The sequence below is a fragment of the Chiloscyllium plagiosum genome, unplaced genomic scaffold (assembly GCF_037043375.1).
Source record: "Chiloscyllium plagiosum isolate Xiang-an unplaced genomic scaffold, Cpla_swu_hap1 HiC_scaffold_32, whole genome shotgun sequence".
Classification (NCBI taxonomy): domain Eukaryota; kingdom Metazoa; phylum Chordata; class Chondrichthyes; order Orectolobiformes; family Hemiscylliidae; genus Chiloscyllium; species Chiloscyllium plagiosum.
In genome coordinates, this window is record NW_028270170.1 from 42,822,434 (window position 1) to 42,845,722 (window position 23,289).

The following is a 23,289-nucleotide window of genomic DNA, read 5'->3' on the forward strand; positions in this document are numbered from 1 at the left end:
GAAATGAGCGCTGACAATATATTTGATATGGGAGTATGGTGCAGGAAAAGCACAGCAGGATGTTCCTGATGAAGGGCTTTTGCCCGAAACGTCGACTCTCCAGCTCCTCGGATGCTGCCTGATTTGCACTGCTTTTCCAGCACCACACACTCAACTCTAATCTCCAGCATCTGCAGTCCTCACTTTTGTCTAATAAATTTGATAGGAGAGGCAACCACAACCAAGCTTAATTATCCTCTCCCAGTTTCTAGAAAATGTCTTAGCTCAACAGCCAAGGGAATAAGACTATTTTCAAGTAGGTAATACTCAACTTGTCACTCCTATGTTTCCCCTCGTTGCATAAAGGAAGATTCTGCTGCTAATTGTTGTATCCCTGTTCTGCCAACATTAACTGGGAATTAAAAGTGAGATGTTCCTCACATTTGTGCTCAATGCAACAGTATATGGTGCATTCACTCACTTATTGAGGAGCCTGTTACTGATCTTCTTACCTGTTTTTAAAAAAAAGTAACTTTAAAAGTAGGCTATATTGAATATTGCTGTCAACCTAGTCAGAATGGTGCTTTCAATGGAAACATACAACTTCTAGTACTGTATCATACTTCAGCTGTTTAACTAGAGCTCTCTTCCTGCTTCTGCTTTTCATTCTCCTTTTCTTTGTATTTTTCTTCAAATACTTGTCTAGTTCACTGTTAAATGATATTGACAGTCTATGCTTTCTGAGCCACTTGTGGTAAAGATTCCCCTGTTTCATTGACACTGTGGGGAAGAAAATGTATTCCACCTTCACTCTTCATTCTTCCAATAATGATAATTGCTATTTACCCTTTTAAAAACTCTCACTGTTCTAGAAATCTCTATTTGATTCTTTCCTTAACTTAAGATACATTTTCTTAAATCCTTTATTTTGAAATATCCTCTTGATTGTAATACTCTCATGAGTCATTGCTTTACGCTATCTCTGGCTCTCAACAACTCCAATCAAACTTCTGGACAAATTCAATGTTACTTCCTTGCTTTTATGTTTTGTTTTTAATACCTCTCTGTAAAAGGCAGAATTCTATTTTCCGGTTGTGGAGTTTCTTTTTACTAATGGCATTGGTGATTCCTGAAGAGGTGACAATAAACTTGCAGTTTTTGATTACGACACACATTGCCATTCAGGTAATTATTTTGCAAATTCCTGAAGTCCCTTTCAATTTATCTATATGTAAGCAACAACAAAGATCACTGTTATGATTAATGCTCATGAACCATAGTTAAAAAGAAAGGTAAGTGTAGGTTGTATTTCCAATGTATGGTATATCATCTTTACAAATTATTACCTTGTTGGCAATATTTTAATTTTAGTGTTATTCGCTTTCTATGCTGTGTCCCATCATTTTCAATATTCATACTGAACTGGAAACTTTTTGGCTGACCATTACTAACCCCATAGCAATCACCTATATGATATATGTTTGCATCTTTTCTTGTGGGTTTGGGTGATGTTGATAGCATCCTAGTCGAGGGCACAGCATGGTGAGATCCTCAATATATCTGAAGGGACAAGTTGTTGGCAAATGCTATAGTTCATTTGGTTGATCGTGGAAACAGAAGATGCAGGTTTCTAGAGAGTACAGGAAATAACTGTATAGTTCAAAATGACTCTTTCCAATGAGTACTAAAAGTACACTCACTGCAGTTACTTTATAAATCCCAAGATATCACAAGAGTTTGCTAGTTTCTCACTGTGTGCCCTGCCACCCTTGTACATTCTTTTGAGCTATGTCATTAACTCTTCCTATAACTTTATATAAATTGTTTCCCCTCACACCTTCCCATATTAAATTCCAGCTACCAATTATCTGCCCATTCTGCTAGCCTATCTTATGTCCTGTTTTATAAAATCATTGTTGTCAGATCTCTAGATATGGAATACTTGATGATGTGAATGCATTAGAAATGATCCCATGCACATGGTAACATTTATCTTGAATTTACTTCTGCGAAAAGAACAAAATCTTAGAAACTCGATTTACAATTTCCCCTCAAACTATATCATTAATTGCGAAATGCTGCTTTGAGAATCCATTTGTCTTTCATCTACAACTTCATTCATTCACGGTTTTTATGTTGTGCAAGTCTTATTTGGTGAACCACCTGTCAATGTTGCCATTTTATATGAAGGTTTTGTTGCATACTATACTCTTTTAGTGTTCAATACTTAATGTACTAATTAACAGGTTAACAAATGTGCGTGAAAGTTAAGCTGGTAATTAAAGAACTGTTAGACCAAAGCTAAGTATTTAAAATGGGACTATGTAAAGAAACTATTGTCTTATTTTTCGTCATCTTAATGATGTAAGCTTTATGTGTATGAAAGAAAGCCAATGTTTTGCATTTAAGCCATTATCATATATGTTATACATTAGGGCAGCAGAGCTTTATGTGAAAAAAACTACATGACATCAAAAACATATTTTCCACAGTGTCTGCATTGCTGTATAACCAAAATATGTTTATCAAGTATATATTTCACAGATTTTCACAAATCTGATGAATTATAATTTTATGAATAGTTAAGTAGACCTCCCCAACCATGTGTTTCATATATAGGATTCATATAAGCCTGCTGAAAATTTCAGCCTGTGGTTCATTAAGCACAATCAGTCAAAAACTGGGATTCACAGATTTTGGATAGAGTATTGGTGAATGGCTACTTAAAGGTGGAGGATCCTTCAGGAAGAAAAAGTATGTTTCCCTTAAGCGCGCACAAGCAAGAGAAAACCATCTTCACCTAGTCGCTAGTCACAAAGCTTGTTAAACTTTAAATGGAAGGCTCTTAAAAGCAACTGAAGAGGAAAGCACAAGACTGCAAGTCAGGGATAAATGACCAGAGGACCTGCTCTTGGGCAGATTGCTACTACATAATGATTGTGTCACAGTTTTACAATGGCAGCATTCATGGGAGTAGTGTGACAGAGTTAACTGATAGAAACTTGATTCTGAATTTGCTGATTCTAAGTTACGGAATTCAGAAAACGTCATAGATAGAGTTATAGAGTCCTACAGCACGGAGACGGCTCAAACTGGTCCATGCTGACCAAAATGACCACACTTACCCCATTTCCCTGCACTTGGCCCATATCCTTCTAATCCTTTCCTATCCATGTATTTGTCCAATTGCCTTTTAAATGTTGTTAATGTATCCACCTCAACCACATCCGTTGGCAGCTCATTCCATATCTGTAACACCCTCTGTGTAAAAATGTTGCCCCTTAGGTTTCCTTTTATTCTTTCCCCTCTAACCTTAAATTGATGTCTTTGATTCCCCAATCCATGGAAAAAGACAGTGCATTCACCCTAACCATGCCTCTCATGATCTTACACACCTCTATAAGATCCCGGGCCCCCCTCAAGTCTCCTTTGCTCTAAAGAAAAAAGTCCGAGCTTGTCCAACCTCCCCCTATAACTCAGACCATTGATTCCTGATACCATCGTTGTAAATTTCTTCTGCACTCTTTCCAGTTTAATAGCATCCTTCCTATAGCAAGGTGACCAAAACTGAACACAACACCCCAAGTACCGCCTCATTTAATAAGATTTATCCATGTATACATGCCCTTATTCACCTGGATCGTTGTGGTTATGAATCAAAATTACCTATCTTAGTTGATCTAAGTATTTTGAGTCTTTATGAAGTCAACCAATGCATGTGACCAATGGCAAAAGCAGAATTTGTGTAAGACTCCATTACTGAACTCTCAGAAATATCATCAGCACAGCTTTGCAACTGTTTCCCAAGAAATGAATTCTTTATTTTTTAAATGTGCAGCATATGCTATCAGTATTGCATTTTTAAAATTTTCATTTAATTTGAAATAAGTTATAATGAAGAGAGTGGGACCAACTCCATTCAAATCATCTGCTTGTCTTCTAGGCCATATGGCCTAAAAGTTGTTAGAAAACACCAATCCATGTTTAACCCTTTCTAATAGAATGAAGATGCTTTCCTGTGCTATCCTGTCAGATGAGCAGTCTTAAGATGAAACTGTGTATGTGAAGATCTCTAAAGAAACTAAAACAGGGCTGCTGATCTCTCTTTATGCAGTTCAACACTCCACTAAAGTAGCATCATATTCTTCAGCATAAATCTTTAAACTTAACAAGCAGATACCATGTCCAATGCAATTTCTGAAAGGATTTGATCATCTAGATTATAACCTTGTGACACCTTAGTATTAATTCAGCCCACATTGAACACTGTGCATTTAAATATGTTATATGTCATGGCAAGTTTATTATCATTCTTGAAGTTTTAGTGCGATAAATGGAGCTAGATAATTATTTCCATTACCAAATATATATTGACAATGTTAGAATATTTGGAACAGTGCTTTTCAGTTCTTTTCCAATTGTGATCCCATTTTGAGACTTGAAAATTTTGAGAACTGAGAGCAAGAATCTGTTAGAGTACAACTTGGTTAGCGCTCCACAGCAGTCTTTGACCTTTAGCTTGTGACCCCTAAATTTAAGCTCACTGGCAAGCTCTGGGCATCAAATTGATGCTGAGACTTTTTTTTTTGACTCAGGAGCTTAGCAGATAGTTACATAAAACCAATATTTAGAAAACTGACAAATTGCTTAGTGAATTACATATCCATCCTGCAGGTTAGGCCATAGAGAAAGCGAAACCAACCATAGCTTGGTTTTCCTGAAGCAAAAAAAAAGTCAATATTATTCTTTTCTTTCTTAATTTATGGGGTTATAAAGAGTTCTGTACACTGAAAACTACTTAGAAGCTTTTCACTTTAAGGTTGATTCAAAATAGTTGTCACTTTCACATCCAAATATTTGAATGCTGGTGACTTCACGAACGTCAACAATTTTTTTATTATATCTTTGTTAGGAATGAGTGGGTGAATGAACAGTTCTTTACTTTGGCTCTACTGATGAAAAAGATATGCATTTTTATTTGTGTTAGCCTTTGATGTTACTCTACTGATCATATTCTACTTCTGGTTATCTTCTGTTTGTCCATTAACTAGTAAGTTGTTTCTTACTGTACTTCTGGGGTCTCCTTTTCAGTGTCCTCACTACTTATTTTTGAATGACTTTGTATATTTTAGTGACAGTGATCGTACAAGAAGACAAATCTGAACTCACTCATGCAATATTTCCAAAGCCAAAAGTAGCCATTAAATGTTGGTAGACATATTTTGTGCAAAATGGTTAGAAGTAGTAAAGGTGGGATCAGAGAAAATTTAATCCATTACTATTTTAGGTTTATGTGGGGTCCTCAATGTCAATCATACATATGTTAGATCAAAATGTGTAACTAATCGATGCTTTTTTTTGGACTTTGCTTCTGTGCATGTATTATATGTAAGTTAGAGCAGTGAGGGCTTGTTTTTTTTAAATGTCTTGAGACCAAGGTCCCGTGTCCACTGGATTCTTCCAGCTTTGGAACAGCTGCTTCTAGATGTAACCCATATGCTTTAGACAGCTTTATGTGCATCTGCTTCAGACACTGTGCCTTGGCTATGTTTTTGTACAATGATTTGCTGGTGCACTGGCTTTGCTGCTTGCTCACTGCTTTTTTTTGTTCTTTGTTTTTCATCTTCACAATTTTTTTATACCCTGTTCCCCTTTTTTATAATTTATTCATCACTTGGAAAGGTTGTCAAACACTCCCAAGTCGTCCTCGAGGTTTGATTTGATTTTCTTTTTGCCTTTCTCCAGTTCATTCTGGACAGCATGAAAACCGTTTTTTTATTTAGTTACTCCTAATGAAAGCAACCAATAGGATTGTTGTAGAGGACAACTTTTTTGATAAATAGTAGCACAGTAAACCGTGACTTGGTTTATAAATTCTCTTTCTGGATTGGTTGTAATAGTGAACATTATGGACATATTTTGTCTCACTGTATTGATGCCATGTTTATCATAATGCTGTTGTCTATTCTAACCAACCAATTATAGTTTTCTACAAATAGGCTGCTGAATTTACGAACACTACAATAGTCAGTACACTTCATTTAAAGAATATGGGCTGGTCCTAAGTAAATGAGGAGGCAGTCTGTAAATGGAAGCTCTTTTTATTGTTCTTCAGTTTTTTTTAATCAATTTTAGTAACTGCTTAATCTACAAAGAGAATTCCAGAAAACTTTACTATTCCTTCTTCCCCAATCTGTCTCATTTCTTGTCCCTCCTATATTTACATACACTTTACTGATTTCTAAACCCTGCTAGGATCCTCTGCACAATTTTGAAAAAAAGCCTTTGAATATAAAATAGGTGACATGCCTTAGATCTAAATGGATTCAGATTACAGAATATTCGTATAACTTTGAGAACAATGACTACAGTATATGTCCCTATCCTTATGACCCCAGAGATTACAGCATGACACAACCAGGCACTTGTGTTAGGCAATTCATCACTTAATTTATGCAGTACTGTGTTGATGATGACTGGGTTTGAAACTGACTTGGATCTAAAGAGCCAGTGATTAAATCCTTGAGATTTGTCTCTGTTCCAAACACTCCCATAAATAACGTAACACAATCTCATCCAGAATTGTTTCATATAAGTTCAAGAAACTCGAAGAGCAACCTTTACACAGACAACTGTGTATGACTGAGTCATTAAAAGCCCTTGTAAAAGTAATCATTACATCTGCTGTTTGAAACACTTGTAAGGACGTCACTGAAACAAATTATAATGTTGACTTGCTAGCCAAATCTAAACTAGATGCCTTGGTAAATAACCCATTTTTACTGTGTAATTTGTAATTTTTTTAATCAGCTGAATGTTTATTTGAAAGTGTTGTTTTTCATGAGAAGATGGTTAGCCTCACAATTACTGTAAAAATACAACTGGCTATGCCTTAATTATATCTTAGCTGTGTTACAATCTTTTCAGTGCTGTTGGCATTAAATCCAGGTTAGGAATATTTTTGAGAATGCAGTACATTTTCTTGTTTCAATATGCCTACTTTTAATATTAGTTGGTGTCAAAATGACATGCTATAAAATTGATTTACTGCAGTTATAATCCTGTGAAAAGGAAATATAATAGGACAGTGCTTATGGTAGAATACCAGGCCAATGATAAAGAATAATGTTTAATCTTGTGCCCTGCTATAATGAGGAGTGAACTGTGCGCATAATTTAATTTGCTCTTCTAAAAAAAACAAAATCTTCTTAATGTATATATTATAAGTCTGTTTTACACTAAATAAACCAAAGTTACATTAAAGTACAGCAAAGTAACACTTTATATTTGCTAGGTTACTAAATTACCAGTGCAGTCTCGTAACATTAGGTAACCAATGAAGAAACATGATGTCTCACTTTCCTCCTCCTCCTCCTCCACTCACCACCTCCACCACATCATCACTAACAAGTGTAAAATTCACCAAACATGCTGTAATTATGTTGGTTATCTATGCTGCAATTCCTGCCATTTCATTATTTTGCATAGTTTACAGATCACATCTTTGGAACATGTTCACTTACACAGTTTGGAACAATTTCTGTGATCAAACCTATCTGGATAGCACCAGAATAAGCATTGTACCTATTACTGGCCATGTCTTATTTGGTTTAATTGAACGATGACCAGATTTCTTTCAAATAGACCTGTTAACTCACAAATCTATCTTTGCCTAAATTGGGATTGAAATATCAGTCTAATGTATTTCTGCCAAACGTTGCAAATCTCTCTGTCTCCCATCACTGCTACCTATCTTTGTTTGCAGTTTGTATATTCCCCTCAGGACTGAGCTACAATCTATTTAATTGAATCTCATAGCTTTTATTGCCAGCTTTATGGCTTGTATGTCAAACAGTTAAATATTGCCTTGCATTCAAACTGGAACTCCATTAACAAACACATAGATTTGGACCCCATTTACTAACGTCTCAGAAACAGAACCAGAAACGATATCACCCACCATAACAAACCAGGTTACATAAAAAGCAAGCGGGACAGAACACCAGCACTTCGCCGGAGGCTCATGGATGATGTCACCTAGCATGGTGACGAATCATCTGAAACAACCCCCCCCCCCCCGCCCCCAACCCTAGCGAGTTGACAGCCTGAGCTACAAATCTTCTCCAAAATCTCAAATATTGTTAAAATATGATTCGGACATGCCGGTGTTGGACTGGGGTGTACAAAGTTTAAAATCCTTCCAATTAAACCTGTTGGACTATAACCTGGTGTTGTGTGATTTTTAACATTGTTAAAATAGTGCATAAAGAGGTTTGGCACAGGGGACTGGTGCGCCAAACACTGCATTCAGCAGAATGTGAAGCTGAGTCAAAGCAGTGATATTTTACTTCCAGGATCTTTGTGAAAATATTGAAAAATTAAATGTTTCAATTTCCATTTCTTGTTTGACATAAATCCATAATGAAAGACTTCAAATTCAAAATGCTTGCACATTGTATAAGTTGCACATCAATTTGACAGGTCACAGAAAGCTGATATATAGGAAATAGCACAATATTTACAACTATCCAAAGAATATTGTCAGATACTATCTGACCTCACGCACCCTAGCTAACGGCAGTAGCAGTTTTGGGTTACAGTTTAGTAGTTGAGTTACATTTTTGGAATCAAATTAAATCCCCATAATTTCATCTAATACATAACTAGGATTAATTAACGCTGTCATTTTCTGTAAAATAAAGACATCCCAATTCACTTTTCTGAAAGTGATTTTCTTATGAATCAAAAAAATGCTCTCCTCCACTCATGTACCAGCTAATTAATGTGAAAGATGCTTTAAGCAAATGTGTTTTTAATGGGTTATGAATATTTTTGGTTGTACCAAATAAATCAGGATGACACCATTTTAAATGATAGTTATGTGGCACAATACCTAAACATAAAGTTGTTCTCTACCACCATACTCCTATAGGTGTTTTTCATATAGTTTCCTACCCTGGCATTATGTGTGTTTTACCCCTCATGCATCCTGTGCACTACAGGTCCAGCGACGTGGGCAATGGCCACCTCCAAACCAGACATCATGATCATCCTCCTGAGCAAGCTGATGGAAGAAGGAGACATGTTTTACAAGGTGGGACAAACTAGAATTAATTGGTGTTAAGGGCCAAACAGTACAGCTGGCCGAGGCATTCCCCTTTACCTCTATGGTATCTAAGATTGTTCAAATTTTCAACAGCTGCATAAGTTAATTTTCTGCTTTATTAATGTTTGTGTCATTTCTCTTCCTTCAATTTCCTTAAATTTTATAATCTTTCCTTCATTATGTTATCATGCTCCTCTGCACTATATTTCTTGAAGGCTTCTGGAGAGAGATAGTGTCATTTCAAATTGTGTGGCCAGCTTTCATCTGAAATGACATCACTCTACATTTGGCTGCCACAGTCAAAAGTCAAAATATTGGAATGGGCCTTAGATATGTGCAAAAAGTGCCTGATCCATTACTACCATATCTTTCTTAATTACATGCACACAAAGAACAGCCTTAATTTGTGCTCATTGCCAGTGTCCAAATTTCCACTTGCACTTTCCTTATTGGAAAGAAGTTGAAATGCCTTTTTAAAGTATATAAGTGAATCATTTCGGGGCTGTTGTGGTGCAGAGGTGGTATCCTTACCTCTGGACCAGAAGGCCGGGTTCAAGTCCCACCTGTTCGAAAGGTATGTCGTAACATGTCTGAGCAAGTTGATTAAAATATCTATAACTGAATAAATTAATATTTAGATATTTAAACAATCATTTAAATTGTAATTTTAGAGTGCCTTTAGTTGATAATGTTGTTTGATGAAACCTGCTGCCATTTCTTCAAGTAATTCTGTGCTTCAGAAAGCCTCTATATCAACTTACTATGATGTCAATCTTGTTCTGTCAGTGGCTGCCTTTACTCCATCGTGTTCCCATTTTGCAGCAAAATTGAGGGAGGACAGAATCATACAAAATTTGAGGTTTAATGTATCAGTTTTTCTTGCTTGCCAAGTATGCAATATTTTATCATGCCTTTCTCAGATTAGAATTAGAATTCAAATCCCAACAGTGTGGAAACAGGCCCTTCAGCCCAACCCTTCAGCCCAACAAGTCCACATCGACCCTCCGAAGAGTAACCCACCCAGACCCATTCCCCTATCCTATATTTGCCCCGATTAATGCATCTAACCGACACATTCCGATGGGCAATTTAGCTTGGCCAATTTCCCTAATCTGCACATCTTTGGACTGTGGGAGGAACCCACGCAAACACGGGGAGAATGTGCAAACTCCACACAGGCAGTCACCGAAGGCTGGAATCGAAGCGGGTCCCTGGCACTGTGAGGCAGCAGTGCTAACCACTGAGCAACCTTCCAGCCCCAAATCATATGTTTCAAAACAATTTTCAATTGCTAATATACACAATCCAGAATAATCAGAATGAGTTTTAAAGAGCTACCTGTACTGAGTGAGTGTAAATTTAGGATGGTTTGTTGCTTTCCTGGTACTAGAATTAAGGATGTCTCTAAACATTTCAAGCACCGAGGGTAGGCACGGTGGCTCAGTGGTTAGCACTGCTGCCTCAGCGCCAGGGACCTGGGTTCGATTCCCGCCTCGGGTGACTGTGTGGAGTTTGCACATTGTCCCTGGTGTCTGCGTGGGTTTCCTCCGGTTTCCTCCCACAATCCAAACTTGTGCCATTCAGGGGAATTGGCCATGCTAAATTGCCTATTAGTCAAGGGTAAATGTAGGGGAATGGGTCTGGATGGGTTACTCTTTGGAGGGTCAGTGTGGAGTTGGTGGGCCAAATGGCTTGTTTCTGTACTGTAGGGAATTTCATCTAATCATATTGTTAAAGGTGAAATTGAGAAGCCAGTAATTATTTTCACGTTGGTAGGAATGACATTTTCAGGGAAAAGATTAAATCAGTACAGAGTGAATTTTGGAAGTTAGCTAGAAAATTTAAAAAAACTTAAAAGTAGTAATTTCCAGTTTACTCCCAATGCCAAAACTCAAACAAGGGAAGAAACAAAAGGCTAAAGGTAATTAATCAATGGCTAAAGAGCTAAAGAGATTTAAGTTTTTGGAGAATTGGAATGTATTTTGGGATAGAAAAGACCAGTTCAAAAAGGGCGGGTCTAACCTAAACTGGAAAGGGACCAAATCTTACTAGGGAGATTTACTCGTGCCATTAAGGAGGACTTTATACTGATAGTGACGAGGATTGGAAGAATTCTAAGTAGCAGTGTAAATAGAAGGATTGGGGAAGGTTCTGAATGTGAAGAGAGCATGTCATTTAGAAAAGAAAGATGAAAGAGTCAGAGTGTGTAGTAACTCTGAAGAACTAAATTGCATTTATTTCAATGCAAGAGGTTTTACAGGCAAGGCTGATGAACTCAGGACATGTTTAAGAACATGGGATTGGGACGTCTTAGTTATTACAGAAACATGGCTGAAAGATGGACAAGATTGGCAGCTCAATGTTGTGGATTTTAGATGCTATAGGAAGGATAGAAAAGGAGGCAAGAAAGAAGGGGATGTGGTGTTTTTGATTAAGGAATATATTACTGCTGTAGCTAGGGAAGATAGTTCTGAAAAATCATCCAGTGAAAATATGTGGGTAGAAATTACAAAGAAAGGAAAGATCATTTTGATGAGATTGCACTCTAGGCCTTCCAATAGTAAAAGGGCAATTGAGAAACACGTATCCAGGGATATCTCAGATATATGTAGGCATAATAAGGTTGTATAATAGGGGTTTTAATTTTCCAAACATTGATTGGGAAGTGACATTGCAGTTATACAGGACACTAGTGAGGTCGCACTTAGAGTATTTCATTCAGTTTTTGTCACCTTGCTATAGGAAGTTAAACTGGAAAGAGTGCAAAAGAAATTTGCAAGGACGTTGTTTGGACTCAATAGTCTGAGTAGTAAGGAGAGGTTAGACAAGCTAGGATTATTTTCTTTAAAGTGTAGGAGACTGAGGGGGGAACTTGTAGAAGTGTGTAAGATTATAAGAGGCGAATGCATTCAGTCTTTATTCCAGGGTTGGGGAATTGAGGATGAGAGGGCATCAGTTTAAGGTTAGAGGGGAAGGAATAAAAGTGAACCTAAGGGACAACCTTTTTTACACAGAGGGTGATACAAATCTGGAATGAGCTGCCAGCGGAAGTGGTTGAGGCTGTTACATTAATAACACTTAAAAGGCATTTGGAGCAATTCATGGCTAGGAAAGGATTAGAAGTGTATGGGCCAAGTGCAGGGAAATGGGGTTAGCATGGATTGACATTTTGGCAGGTATGGACCGATTTGGACCAAAAGGCCTGTCTCTGTGCTGTAGGACTCTTAATATTGGGGCCACCATACTGTTTGGATGGTGAAGAATTTGTCAAATATGTTCAAGAAAATGTTCTTTATCAATATGTGGATGCTGCTCCTTGAGAAGAAGCAAAATTAGACTTTCTTTGGGCAATAAGGCAGGGTAACACTTTGGTCTAGCGATCATAACTCTACTAGTTCAAAATGGTTATGGAAAAGGAGAAGTCCTCCATAAAAGTGAAAGTTTTTAATTGGTGTAAGGCAATTTTTAATGGTATGAGACAAGAACTTTCAAACGTTGATTGGAATAGACTGTTCACAGATAAAAGAACATCTGATAAGTGAGAAGCATTCAAGAATGTGATGATGAGAGTTCAGTGGTGTTTGGTTTCTGGTAGAGGGAAGGGTAAGGCTTATAAGATTAAGAAATAATGGATGAATAAAGATATTGAGGTTCTAGTCAAGAATAAAAGAAAATCGTATTTTAGATATAGACAACTTGGTTCAATTGCTTCTCTTAATCAATATAAAGTGTGTAGGAGCACAGTTGAGACAGAAGTCAGGAAGGCAAAGAGGGGATATGAGATAGCATTGGCAGATAAGGTTAAGGATAATCCAAAGAGATTCTCCAAATACATTAAGAGCAAGAGAGTATCTAGAAAGAGGGTAGGACATCTTAAAGATCGAGGAGGTTGCCTTTATGTTGAACCCCAGGAGCTGGAAGAGACACAAAATGAATATTTCACATCATTGGAGAAAGAAATGGAGTTGAGAGAATGCAGAGAAATAAACTTTGAAGTTTTAAGAACAGTTCACATTACAGAAGAGGAAGTTCAGGAGGTCTTAGAGAATTTAAAGCTGGATAAATCTAAAATGTATTACTGAACATTGTGGGAAGTAAGAGAGGAATTTACGAGATCAGTTGCAGAAATATTTGTATCACCTATAACTACGGGTGAGGTGTTTGATGACTGGAGGGTGGCTAATGTTGTACGTTGCTTAAGAAAGGTTGTCAGAAGAAAACAAGGAACTGTAGACCTGTAGGTATGTTGTTGGAGGTGATTTATGGACATTTACAGAGGCAAAAGTTGATTAAGAATAGTCAGCATGGTTTTGTGTAAGCAAAATTGTGTCTCACAAACATGATTTAGTTTTTTGAGGAAGTTACTAAAAAGCTTGATGATGGCAGAGGAGTAAATGATGTTTATTTGGATTTTAGTAAAGCCTTTGACAAGGTTCTGCATGGTAGACTAATTAGTAAAGTTAGGTCACATGGGATTTAGGGTGAGCTTGCCAATTGGATATGGTAGGAGACAAAGAGTAATAGTGGAAGGTTGCTTTTCGAACCAGCAATGTTCCAGAAGGATCAGTTCTGTGTCCTCTTTTGTTTGTCATTTATATAAATGATTTGGATGAAAATATAGAAGGTGTGGTTGGTAAGTTTGCAGACAACACCAAAATTGATGGCATTGTACACAACGAAGAAGGCTTTCTAAGATTACAAAGAGATATTGATCAAATGGGTCAAAGAGCTGAAAAATGGCAGATAGAGTTCAATCTGGATAAATGCAAGGTATGGCATTTTGGTACAACAAACAATGGTAGGGCTTGTACAATTATATTGTAGGGCCTTGGGTAGCGTTGTAGAACAGAGGGACCTGGGGGGTGCAGGTATATAATTCTTTGAAGTTTGCATCACATGTAGACAGGGTGGTTAAAAAGGTGTTTGGCACGCTTTCTTCATTGTATAGTCCTTTGAGTATAGACGTTGAGAGGTCATGTTGAGATTATACAGGACATTTGTGAGGTCTCTTCTGGAAGCTTTACCCAGATGTTGCTGGGTATGCAAGGTCTGAGTTGTAAAGAAAGGCTTGAACATTTTTTCACTGGAGCATCTGATAGAAGTTTATAAAGTAATGAGAGGTATAGATAGAGCTTTTGATAGTTGTCTTTTCCTGAGGATAGGGGATTTCAAAACTAAGGCGCACACTTTTCAGGTGGAAGGAGAGAGAGATTTAAAGGTGAGAACAATGAGGCAAAGTTTTTTTTTAAATGGTTAGAGTCATTAGGTTGCCTTTCATTTAAACTTGTGAAGATCGAATTCCCAAAATACACGTAGAATTTGGATCACATCTGAATACGCACCCTTAAGTGTTAAACAAAATTGCATCAAAGGGCGAGTGGAATGTTTAAAGACAAACTGTTACCAAAACTGAAATTTAGCATTGTTCTAAGTAAACGAACATGGAGCGAGTCAGCAAGTTAATGTGATAACGTGGTGTTTCATAGAGTGGTATGACATGAATGTACCTGTGATTTCTTGCATCAGACAATCTGACTACCTGAGAGTGCCAACTAAACATTAGGAAACTCTCAGGAGTGTCTGCATTTTTCTCCCTTTATTTAGTACCTAATTGAAGAAATATTAAAGGAAAGGGAACGATATGGAAGGGACATGGGAAAAGGTCTTTTTTTTAAACTCAGAGCACCAACCTGTTGCAGAGGAGCCATGGGATAAGCCTACACTATTCCTGTGCGCTTTTCCACTATGGTAGTTGCAAAATAAAGGCCATAGGAGTATAATTCCTAGAACACTCTAGCATGCTCCTTGGCACCTGATGTCAGATAATCATCCATCTATTTGTCTTTTAAACAAGCCTGACATCTGATGGTTTAGCTTTAAACTTCCATTTCTTAACACAAAGGAAGATGAATCAGATAGGAAAAAAAATCATTGCTTTTAATAACTGTACAATTTATATCATTGCCAGGATTTCTATCTCTTTGCTATGGTGCACATCCTGGGCTACCTAAACAGACTTTCTGGTTTGAGTAATTTGCATGATTTGGATAGACTGACATTCTTTTAGGAGAAAGTGAGGACTGCAGATGCTGGAGATCAGAGTCAAAAAGGGTGGTGCTGGAAAAGCACAGCCTGTCAGGTAGCATCTGAGGAGCAGGAGAGACCTGATGAAGAGCTTATGCTTGAAATATCAATTTTCCTGCTCCTCGGATGCTGCCTGACTGGCTGTATTTTTCCAGCATCACACTTTTTGACTATGACAATCTTTTGGAGAATTGAACATGTATCTGGATCTGTGGAATTTAACCTCACTCCACATTATGGGACCTGACAACAGCACAGAAATTGTACTAAAAACTTGTACTACAGAACTCATTGCGTCCCTAACCAAACTGTTTCAGTCCAGCTACAAAACTGGCATCTACCTGACAATGTAAAACATTGCTCAGGTATATTTTGTGAACAAAATGTAAGACAGATCTAATCTAACCAATTACTGCCCCTTCAGTCTGCTTTCAATCATCAGTAAAGTGATGGAAATGGTCATCAACAGTACTATCAAGAAGCACTTGGTAAGCAATAAGCTGCTCACTGATACCCAGTTTGGGTTCTGCCAGGATCACACAGTTCCTTACCTCGTTACACCCTCTGTTCAAAAATGGCCAAAGGAGCTGAATTCCAGAGGTGAGGAGAAAGTGACAGCCTTTGACATCAAGGTCACATTTGACTTAATGTGGCACCAAGGAGTCCTATCAAAACTGGAGTCAGTGGAAATCAGAGAGAAAACTCTCTAGTAGTTGGACTGTTACCTGCACATAGGAAGATGCTTGTAGATGTTGAAGATCAATCATCTCAACTCCAGGGCATCTCTGCAGGAGTTCCTCAGGGAAGTGTTCTTAGCTAACCATTTTCAGCTGTTTCATCAATAATCATCCCTCCATCATGAGGTCAGAAGTGGGGATGTTCACTGAATATTGCACAATGTTCAACACAATTCACACCTTCTCAAACATTGAAGCAGTCCATGGTCAACTGCAGCAAGACCCAACAACAGTTTACTATTTACAAGATAGACTGTCAAAATTCACCAAGATGCCTTCCAAACCCACAACCTCGAGCATGTAAAAGGACAAGGGCAGCAGATACATGGGAACATCACCACTACAAATTCCTCTGCAAGCCACTCTCCATCCTGACTTGGAAATGAATTGCCCCATTCCTTCAGTGTCGCTGTGTCAAAATCCTGGAGTTCCTTCCTAATGGTATTGTGGATGTACCTACGCACATGGGCTGGAGAGTTTCAGGAAAGCAGTTCACTACCACCACCTTCTTAAGGGCAAATAGGGATGGACAATAAATGTTGACCCAGCCAATGATGTTCATATCCCATAAATTAATAAAAACCAAAGCTGTGGCTTTTTTTTGCAGGTGGAGAATGTCTTCATAATAATCATCTCCTCTTTTGAAAGTCAGTTTGGGCATTGCTGAAAAAGACAGTTTGTCAAAGCATTTGTCTTGTACTCATCAGGGCAATTCACAAGAATACTAATTTTTATGCAAATAACTTGTATAAACTTGGAATACTGAAGATTTGGTGATTTTATAAAAATATTTTTCTTTTCACCAATATTGTTCCAGAGTTAACCCATTAAACAAACTGAATTCCATGGCTCTAACACATGTTCATCAGTTTTATTTATTCCTCTATTTTCTCTAAATCCTGTCCAAATATGCAACTATCTAGCTGGGGTAAGAAGCAGAACAGAGACATATTGGGCAGATTGAGTAATAAAAGTTACCTTCTTAAATAGATGGCTGTGTTTCAAGGATTGTCTGTAATATCTTCCAGCCCTGGAATCCTCTGGATACCCAGCACTCCTCCAGTTCTGGTCTCTTATCCATCCACATTTTGTGGTGCTCAGCTATTGAAAGCTGTTTCTTCAAGTACCTTGCACCTAACCTCTGGAATCCTTTTCTCTGCCATTCGACTTTTCTTGTCTTCCTTTAAGACTTCCCTAAAACCTGCTGCTTTGCTGAAACATTTGTTCACTTGACCTAATATTTCTCTATTTAAATCAGTGCCAAAGGTTGTTAAATAATGTTTTTGTGAAGTCCCTTGGGATGTTTTACCATGTTAAAGATACTATGTAATATTAATTTTTTTGGCAGTAGTTTGACATGATGATATGGAGCTTTGTTCACAAAGTGGCCGTTTAGCCTGATTCTTTCGAATGAAACCTTGTAGAGCGGGAAGGGAGAAAAGTAATTAGATTTTTACATTCTGTTCTCAGTGCTGCTTGGACATTCGTTAGGTTCATTGAGCTAATTGTAATGAAAATTACTTGCTTCAGCTTTTGGCTGCATTAATATCAGGCTGTAAAAACAGAAAATGATGCAGATAAACTGTAACTCCAAAAACATCTGACAGAGTCATAGAGTACACCTTTGGTCCAATCCGTCCATGCTGACCAGATATCCCAACCCAATCTAGTTCCCACTTGCCAGTTCCCGGCCCATATCCATTGAACCATTCCTATTGATATACCCACCCAAATGCCTTTTAAATGTTGCAATTGTACCAGCCTCCACCATTTCCTCTGGCAGCTCATTCCATATACGTATCACCCTCTGCATGAAAAAGTTGCCCCTTAGGTCTCTTTTATATCTTTTCCCCTCTCATCCTAAACCTATGCCCTCTAGTTCTGGACTCCCCCGCTCCAGGAAAAAGACTTTGTCTATTTATCCTACCCATGCTCCTCATGATTTTGTAAACCTCTATAAGGTTACCTCTCAGCCTCCGATGCTCCAGGGAAAATAGCCCCAGCCTGTTCAGCCTGTCCCTATAGCTCAAATCCTCCAAACCTGGCAACATCCTTGTAAATCGTTTCTGAACCCTTTCAACTTTCACAATATCTTTCGAATAGGAAAGAGACCAGAATTGCATGCAATATTCCAACAGTGGCCTAAACAATTTCCTGTACAGTCGCAACATGACCTCTCAACTCCTGTACTCAATACTCTGTCCAATAAAGGAAAGCATTACTATTCATGACTCCAGTTTCAAGGAGCTATGAACCTCCACTCCAAGGTGTCTTTATTCAGCAACACTCCCTAGGTCCTTACCATTAAGTGTATAAGTCCTCTTAAGATTTGCTTTCCCAAAATGCAGCACCTTGCATTTATCTGAATTAAACTCCATCTGCCACTTCTCAGCCCATTGGCCCATCTGATCAAGATCCCATTGTAATCTGAGGTAACCTTCTTTGCTGTCCACTATACCTCCAATTTGGGTATCATCTGCAAACTTAGTAATTAAACCTCTTATGCTCCCATCCAAATCTTTTATATAAATGATGAAAAGTGGTGGACCAAGCACTGATCCTTGCGGCATTCCACTAGTCACAGGCCTCCAGTCTGAAAAACAACCCTCCACCACCACCACCACCTCTACCTTTGAGCCAGGTCTGTATCTAAATGGCTAGTTCTCTTCTATGAGTTCTAACCAGTCTCCCGTGGAACCTTGTTGAAGTCTTACTGAAGTCCATATAGATCACATCTACTGCTCTGCCCTCATCAATCTTTTTTGTTACTTCTTCAAAAAATGCAATCAAGTTTGTGAGACATGATTTCCCATGCACAAAGCCATGTTGACTATCCCTAATCAGTTTATGTCTTGGCTAAATAACCATTAGAATTGGACATAAGATGAAATGAGATCCTCTTTACAGGTGTGACGTAACTTAGGAGTGACAACAATCTGTTCCAAAGAGCCTCTAATGTTTTAGTAGCATGTAAATAGATTACTTTTAAAGCTTGAAAGAAGTGAAGTAGATGATTTGAAATATCATCTAATGCATTTGAAAGTCAAGAAGTGAAGGGCAACGTGAAATGACAATGGAAAGGAACATGAGAGTGAAGATTCTAAAGTCAGACTAGAAGGGGATAAAATATTGATAATATACTAAGGCAAATTATGTAAATTCAGAGGAAATATGTAGTTAAAGAAATGGAGCTACAAAATTCTGCTCAGAGTTGAACTTGGTTGGAACAGTATTATAATCAAAGATAGCAAGGTTAGTATGCGAATGAGAGACTGAGCTAGGTTGGGACCCACAGGGAAATTTGTACTTCTTCAGGGTGAAGCAGTTTGGGAAGACAGTGGTGTTACTGGACTAATGATCTAGAGATCCAGGCCAATGCACTGGGGAGATGGAATACTTCAGTTAGTAGAATATAAATTAGAGGAAAAGTTCAGGAAATTATCAATGATTGTTGCTTAAAAAAAACATTTTGTTCACTAAAGTCTTTTAGGGAAGGAAGTCTTTTGTCCTTTACCTGGTCTAGCCTTCATGTAACTACAGACTCTTTACCAATGTAGTTGACTTTTAACTGACTTGATCTCTAAAATGGCTGACTAAGCCACTCAGTTCAAAAGAAATTAGAGATAGGCAATAAATGCTGGCATCATCAGTAACACACATCAAAGTAAGTCAGCCTGTCTGAACATGTTGGAGAATTATCAGTGAATATAAGGAAAAAGTCCATACAAGTTTTTGTCTCACATCTAGGAATTTCAGTCTTGCAAATTGATTAATATTCTGTGTGATTTGTTGTCCCATTCATATTAGTATTCTTGTTGTTTTAAGATTATTATTTTTCATGATAATTGGTTTCATTGTACAATGGGTTACTGCCTCTGTTCAGGATGTTAATAGATGTCATGGGGATTAGCAGCACTGTATCACAGCATGAGATGAGTGATCCTGGAAAAAGATTGCACACTACGATTATAAGTCCAAATTTAAATTATTATTTGGAATTATCAAGGCATCAGGCAGCCTATTTCAGATGCAAAAGTAAAGTGGCTGATGCATGTTATGCAGTTTAACTTTGGAATAACATGGCATGAAGTAAAACTCATTCGATTGGCTGAACTGGTCCTCTCCCTCAACAACCTCACCTTCGAATCTTCCCACTTCCTCAACCAAAAGGCTAGCTGTGGGCACCTGCATGGGCCCCAGCTATGCCTGCCTCTTCATCAGGTACGTGGAACAGTCCATCTTCCCCAGCTGCAGCAGCACCATTTACCCTTACCTACTGTACAGTGATGACTGTATCAGCGCCACCTCGAGCTCCCATGAGGAGGTTGCACAGTTCATCAAATTCATGAACATCTTCCACCCTGACCTCAAGTTCACTCGGACCATCTCGGATACTTCCCTTTCCTTCCTGGACCTCTCCAACTCCATTTCTAGTGACTGATTCAACACGGACATCTACTTCAAACCCACTGAGTCTCACAGCTACCTGGACTACACCTCGTCCCACCCTGTCTCCTGCAAAAATGCTATCCCTTACTCCCAATTCCTCCACCTTTGCGCCATTTGCTCCCAGGAGGACTAGTTCCACCATAGAATATGGACTCCTTCTTCAAAGACTGCAATTTCCCCTCTCACATGGTCAACGATGCCCTCCAGTGCATTTCCTCCACTTCCCACACCTCTGTCCTTGAACCCCATCCCCTAACTGCAACAAGGACAGAACTCCTCTGATACTAACCTTCCGCCCTATCATCCTCTCCTATTTCCGCCAACGACAAACAGACCCCACCAACAGAGATATATTTCCCTCCCCCACCTCTTATTGCATTCCACAGCAAGCATTCCCTCCGTGACTCCCGTGTTCAGTCCATGCCACCCCCAGCACCTTCCTTTGTCACTGCAAGCGGTGTAAACTGCGCCCACACCTGCTCCCTCACCTCCATCCAAGATCCCAAAGGATCCTTCCATATCTAACAGAGATTTTCCTGCATCTTCACACACATCATCTACTGTGTCTGTTGCTCTGAATGTGGTCTCCTCTTTACATTGGGGAGACAGGAACCCAACTTGCAGAACATTTCAGAGAACATCTCTGGTGTTAACACACTAAACAACCCCACAGCCCTGTGGCTGAACACTTCAACTCCCCCTCCCACTCTGCCAAGGACGTGTAAGTCTTGGCCTCCACCGCCAAATTCTAGTCACCTGAAGCCTTAAGGAAGAACACCTCATCTTCCGCCTTGAGACCCTCCAACCAAACAGGAACAATGTCGAATTCAACAGTTTCCTCATTTCCCCTTCCCTCACCTTATCCCAGATCCAACCCTCCAACTTGGTACCACCCTCTTGAACTGTCCTACCTGTCCACTCCACCCTCCGCTCCGACCTATCAACATCATCCCCCCCCCCCACCTTCATCTATCACATTCCTAGCTACCTTCCCGACCCCCAAGCCCTACCTCCCTCCCATTTATCGCTTAGCCCCCTTAGGCCTCCCCTACATTCCTGATGAAGAGCTTATGCTCGAAATGTCGACTGATGCTTCTCGGATGCTGCCTGACCAGCTGTGCTTTTCCAGCACCATACTTTTTGACTCTGAAGTAAAACCAAGTAATGAGAGTTGAAGTAGGTCCTCTGATAAATTACTTTTGGTCCCCCTCCATCACATTGAGAGTAACTGAAGCTGATTTCAGTCCACCTTGGGACAGTATGGACTTATTTATTTTGTGGCATCAGCATGTTGTGCAAAATCTGAAATATGAGGTGAGGTCTCCAGTTAATACCTAAAAGTGCCTCTAGGTAATCCTTGAAGAGATCCCAATATATCTTCTAGTTAGTCCTGAGATTTTACCCTAATTAATCATGATTCTAATTAATCCCCAAAATCAGATTTTAATCCCAATTAATTACTTTTAATTTCAACTTCCTAGTTAACAAGCCTCATAATATATTTTATTGAAGTTGGTATTTTAGTAAAGCCTAAAAATGTTTCTAAAAATGTTTTCTTCTCTCCTTTGATCAGAAAGGAAAGGTAAAGGAAGCAGCTCAGCGATACCAGTATGCATTGAAGAAATTCCCACGAGAAGGGTTCGGAGAAGATTTGAAGACTTTTCGGGAGCTGAAGGTGTCCCTGTTGCTGAACCTCTCACGATGTCGGAGGAAAATGAATGTATGTCCAATGGCCTCTTTGGTAAATAGGAAGAGCAGGGTGCTTCCCTTAAAACAGAAGTGCCCTGATCTCACAGATGATGCTTTACATCACGATAAAAGATTTTGCCATGCATTACAGCTACTTTTCATGTATGCAAGCTTCAGTGTATCAATTTTATGTCCATCAGTATATGTTATGTCCATAACAGAAAATGATTCAGACCAATAAGTAGGTTAAGAATAGGGTGTACATATTTTAGATGCACAGGTCATGTTATGCCTTTCTGGCCCCAGTATATCAGTCTGCACTGACCTCAGTACCTTAGTTCTCAATAATTCCATGCAGCTCTGCACCAAAGCTCTGCATCCTAAATTCTTCCGCATATGTCATCAGTAATGCATGATGCCTTTGCAAACATTTTCTTAAAAGTAATAATTATTTTTAAAGCGTAAGAAAAATAATCAAGTGCTAGTCAGTTTTTGAATTTTTTTTATCAAAGGTTCAGTGTCAGTGTTCAGTTCTCACAACATGCTGAACCAATCAGGACCTGCATCTGGGTGCAGCAACCATGTACTAATGCTGCCCCAATTCATAGCAACAAATAAAAACAAGTACAACTAATAAAAACAAGCAGTCAGCAAACACTGGTTACAATTGAGGGCTGTTGTGCTAAGACTCAGAAATCAAGGGTTGGCTTCTATAGTGTATTCATGAGCAACACTCCAACCTGAGAGACAGGAGTTTACCTTTTTCTCTAAAGCTGTGGTTATTATTTGCAATGTCGTACCTTAGGAATTAATTTATTTCAAAAGTGGTTTTTGCCTCGTTGTCACCAGCTTTTATATATAGACTGAGTCTACTCTATTGGTCTCTGACATCCCTTGCTGAAAGGAGTTGCTTGCTGACGAAATTAGCAATTAATACTGTAGATGATTTTCTCATACATGATTGCTCTGACACATTTTATATTAATGGATTTTATTCAAGGTTATAATAATTGTAACTGCATCCTTTCTTGAATTATCACGGTCAGAGTTTAAATTGACCTTCTTGGTCAGGGTTTTGAAAAGGAAACTGAGTTTGATGGTCCCCTCTCTTCTATAAACCAACTTAAATCAGTCATTTGGGATTTGGTACAGGTGGAAATTATGGCCATGGCTGTTGTCTAACACAGCCATTCTCGTCACTCTAGCTGACTGATGGCTTCAACAACATGTCAACTATCACTGCAG

At 38.6% G+C, this 23,289-nt stretch overlaps 1 protein-coding gene across 25 annotated transcripts in view; it reads left to right on the plus strand.

The window, feature by feature from the left end:
* LOC122540026 (protein TANC2) overlaps positions 1-23,289 on the plus strand; it is a 1,060,344-nt gene that overhangs the window by 1,008,842 nt on the left and 28,213 nt on the right. For all 25 annotated transcript variants that reach the window (XM_087977936.1, XM_087977934.1, XM_087977935.1 and 22 more), the window contains 2 exons: positions 8,982-9,073; positions 21,929-22,075. In XM_087977936.1, coding sequence (XP_087834062.1) covers positions 8,982-9,073; positions 21,929-22,075 — 239 coding nt within the window. The remainder of the gene's footprint in view (positions 1-8,981; positions 9,074-21,928; positions 22,076-23,289) is intronic.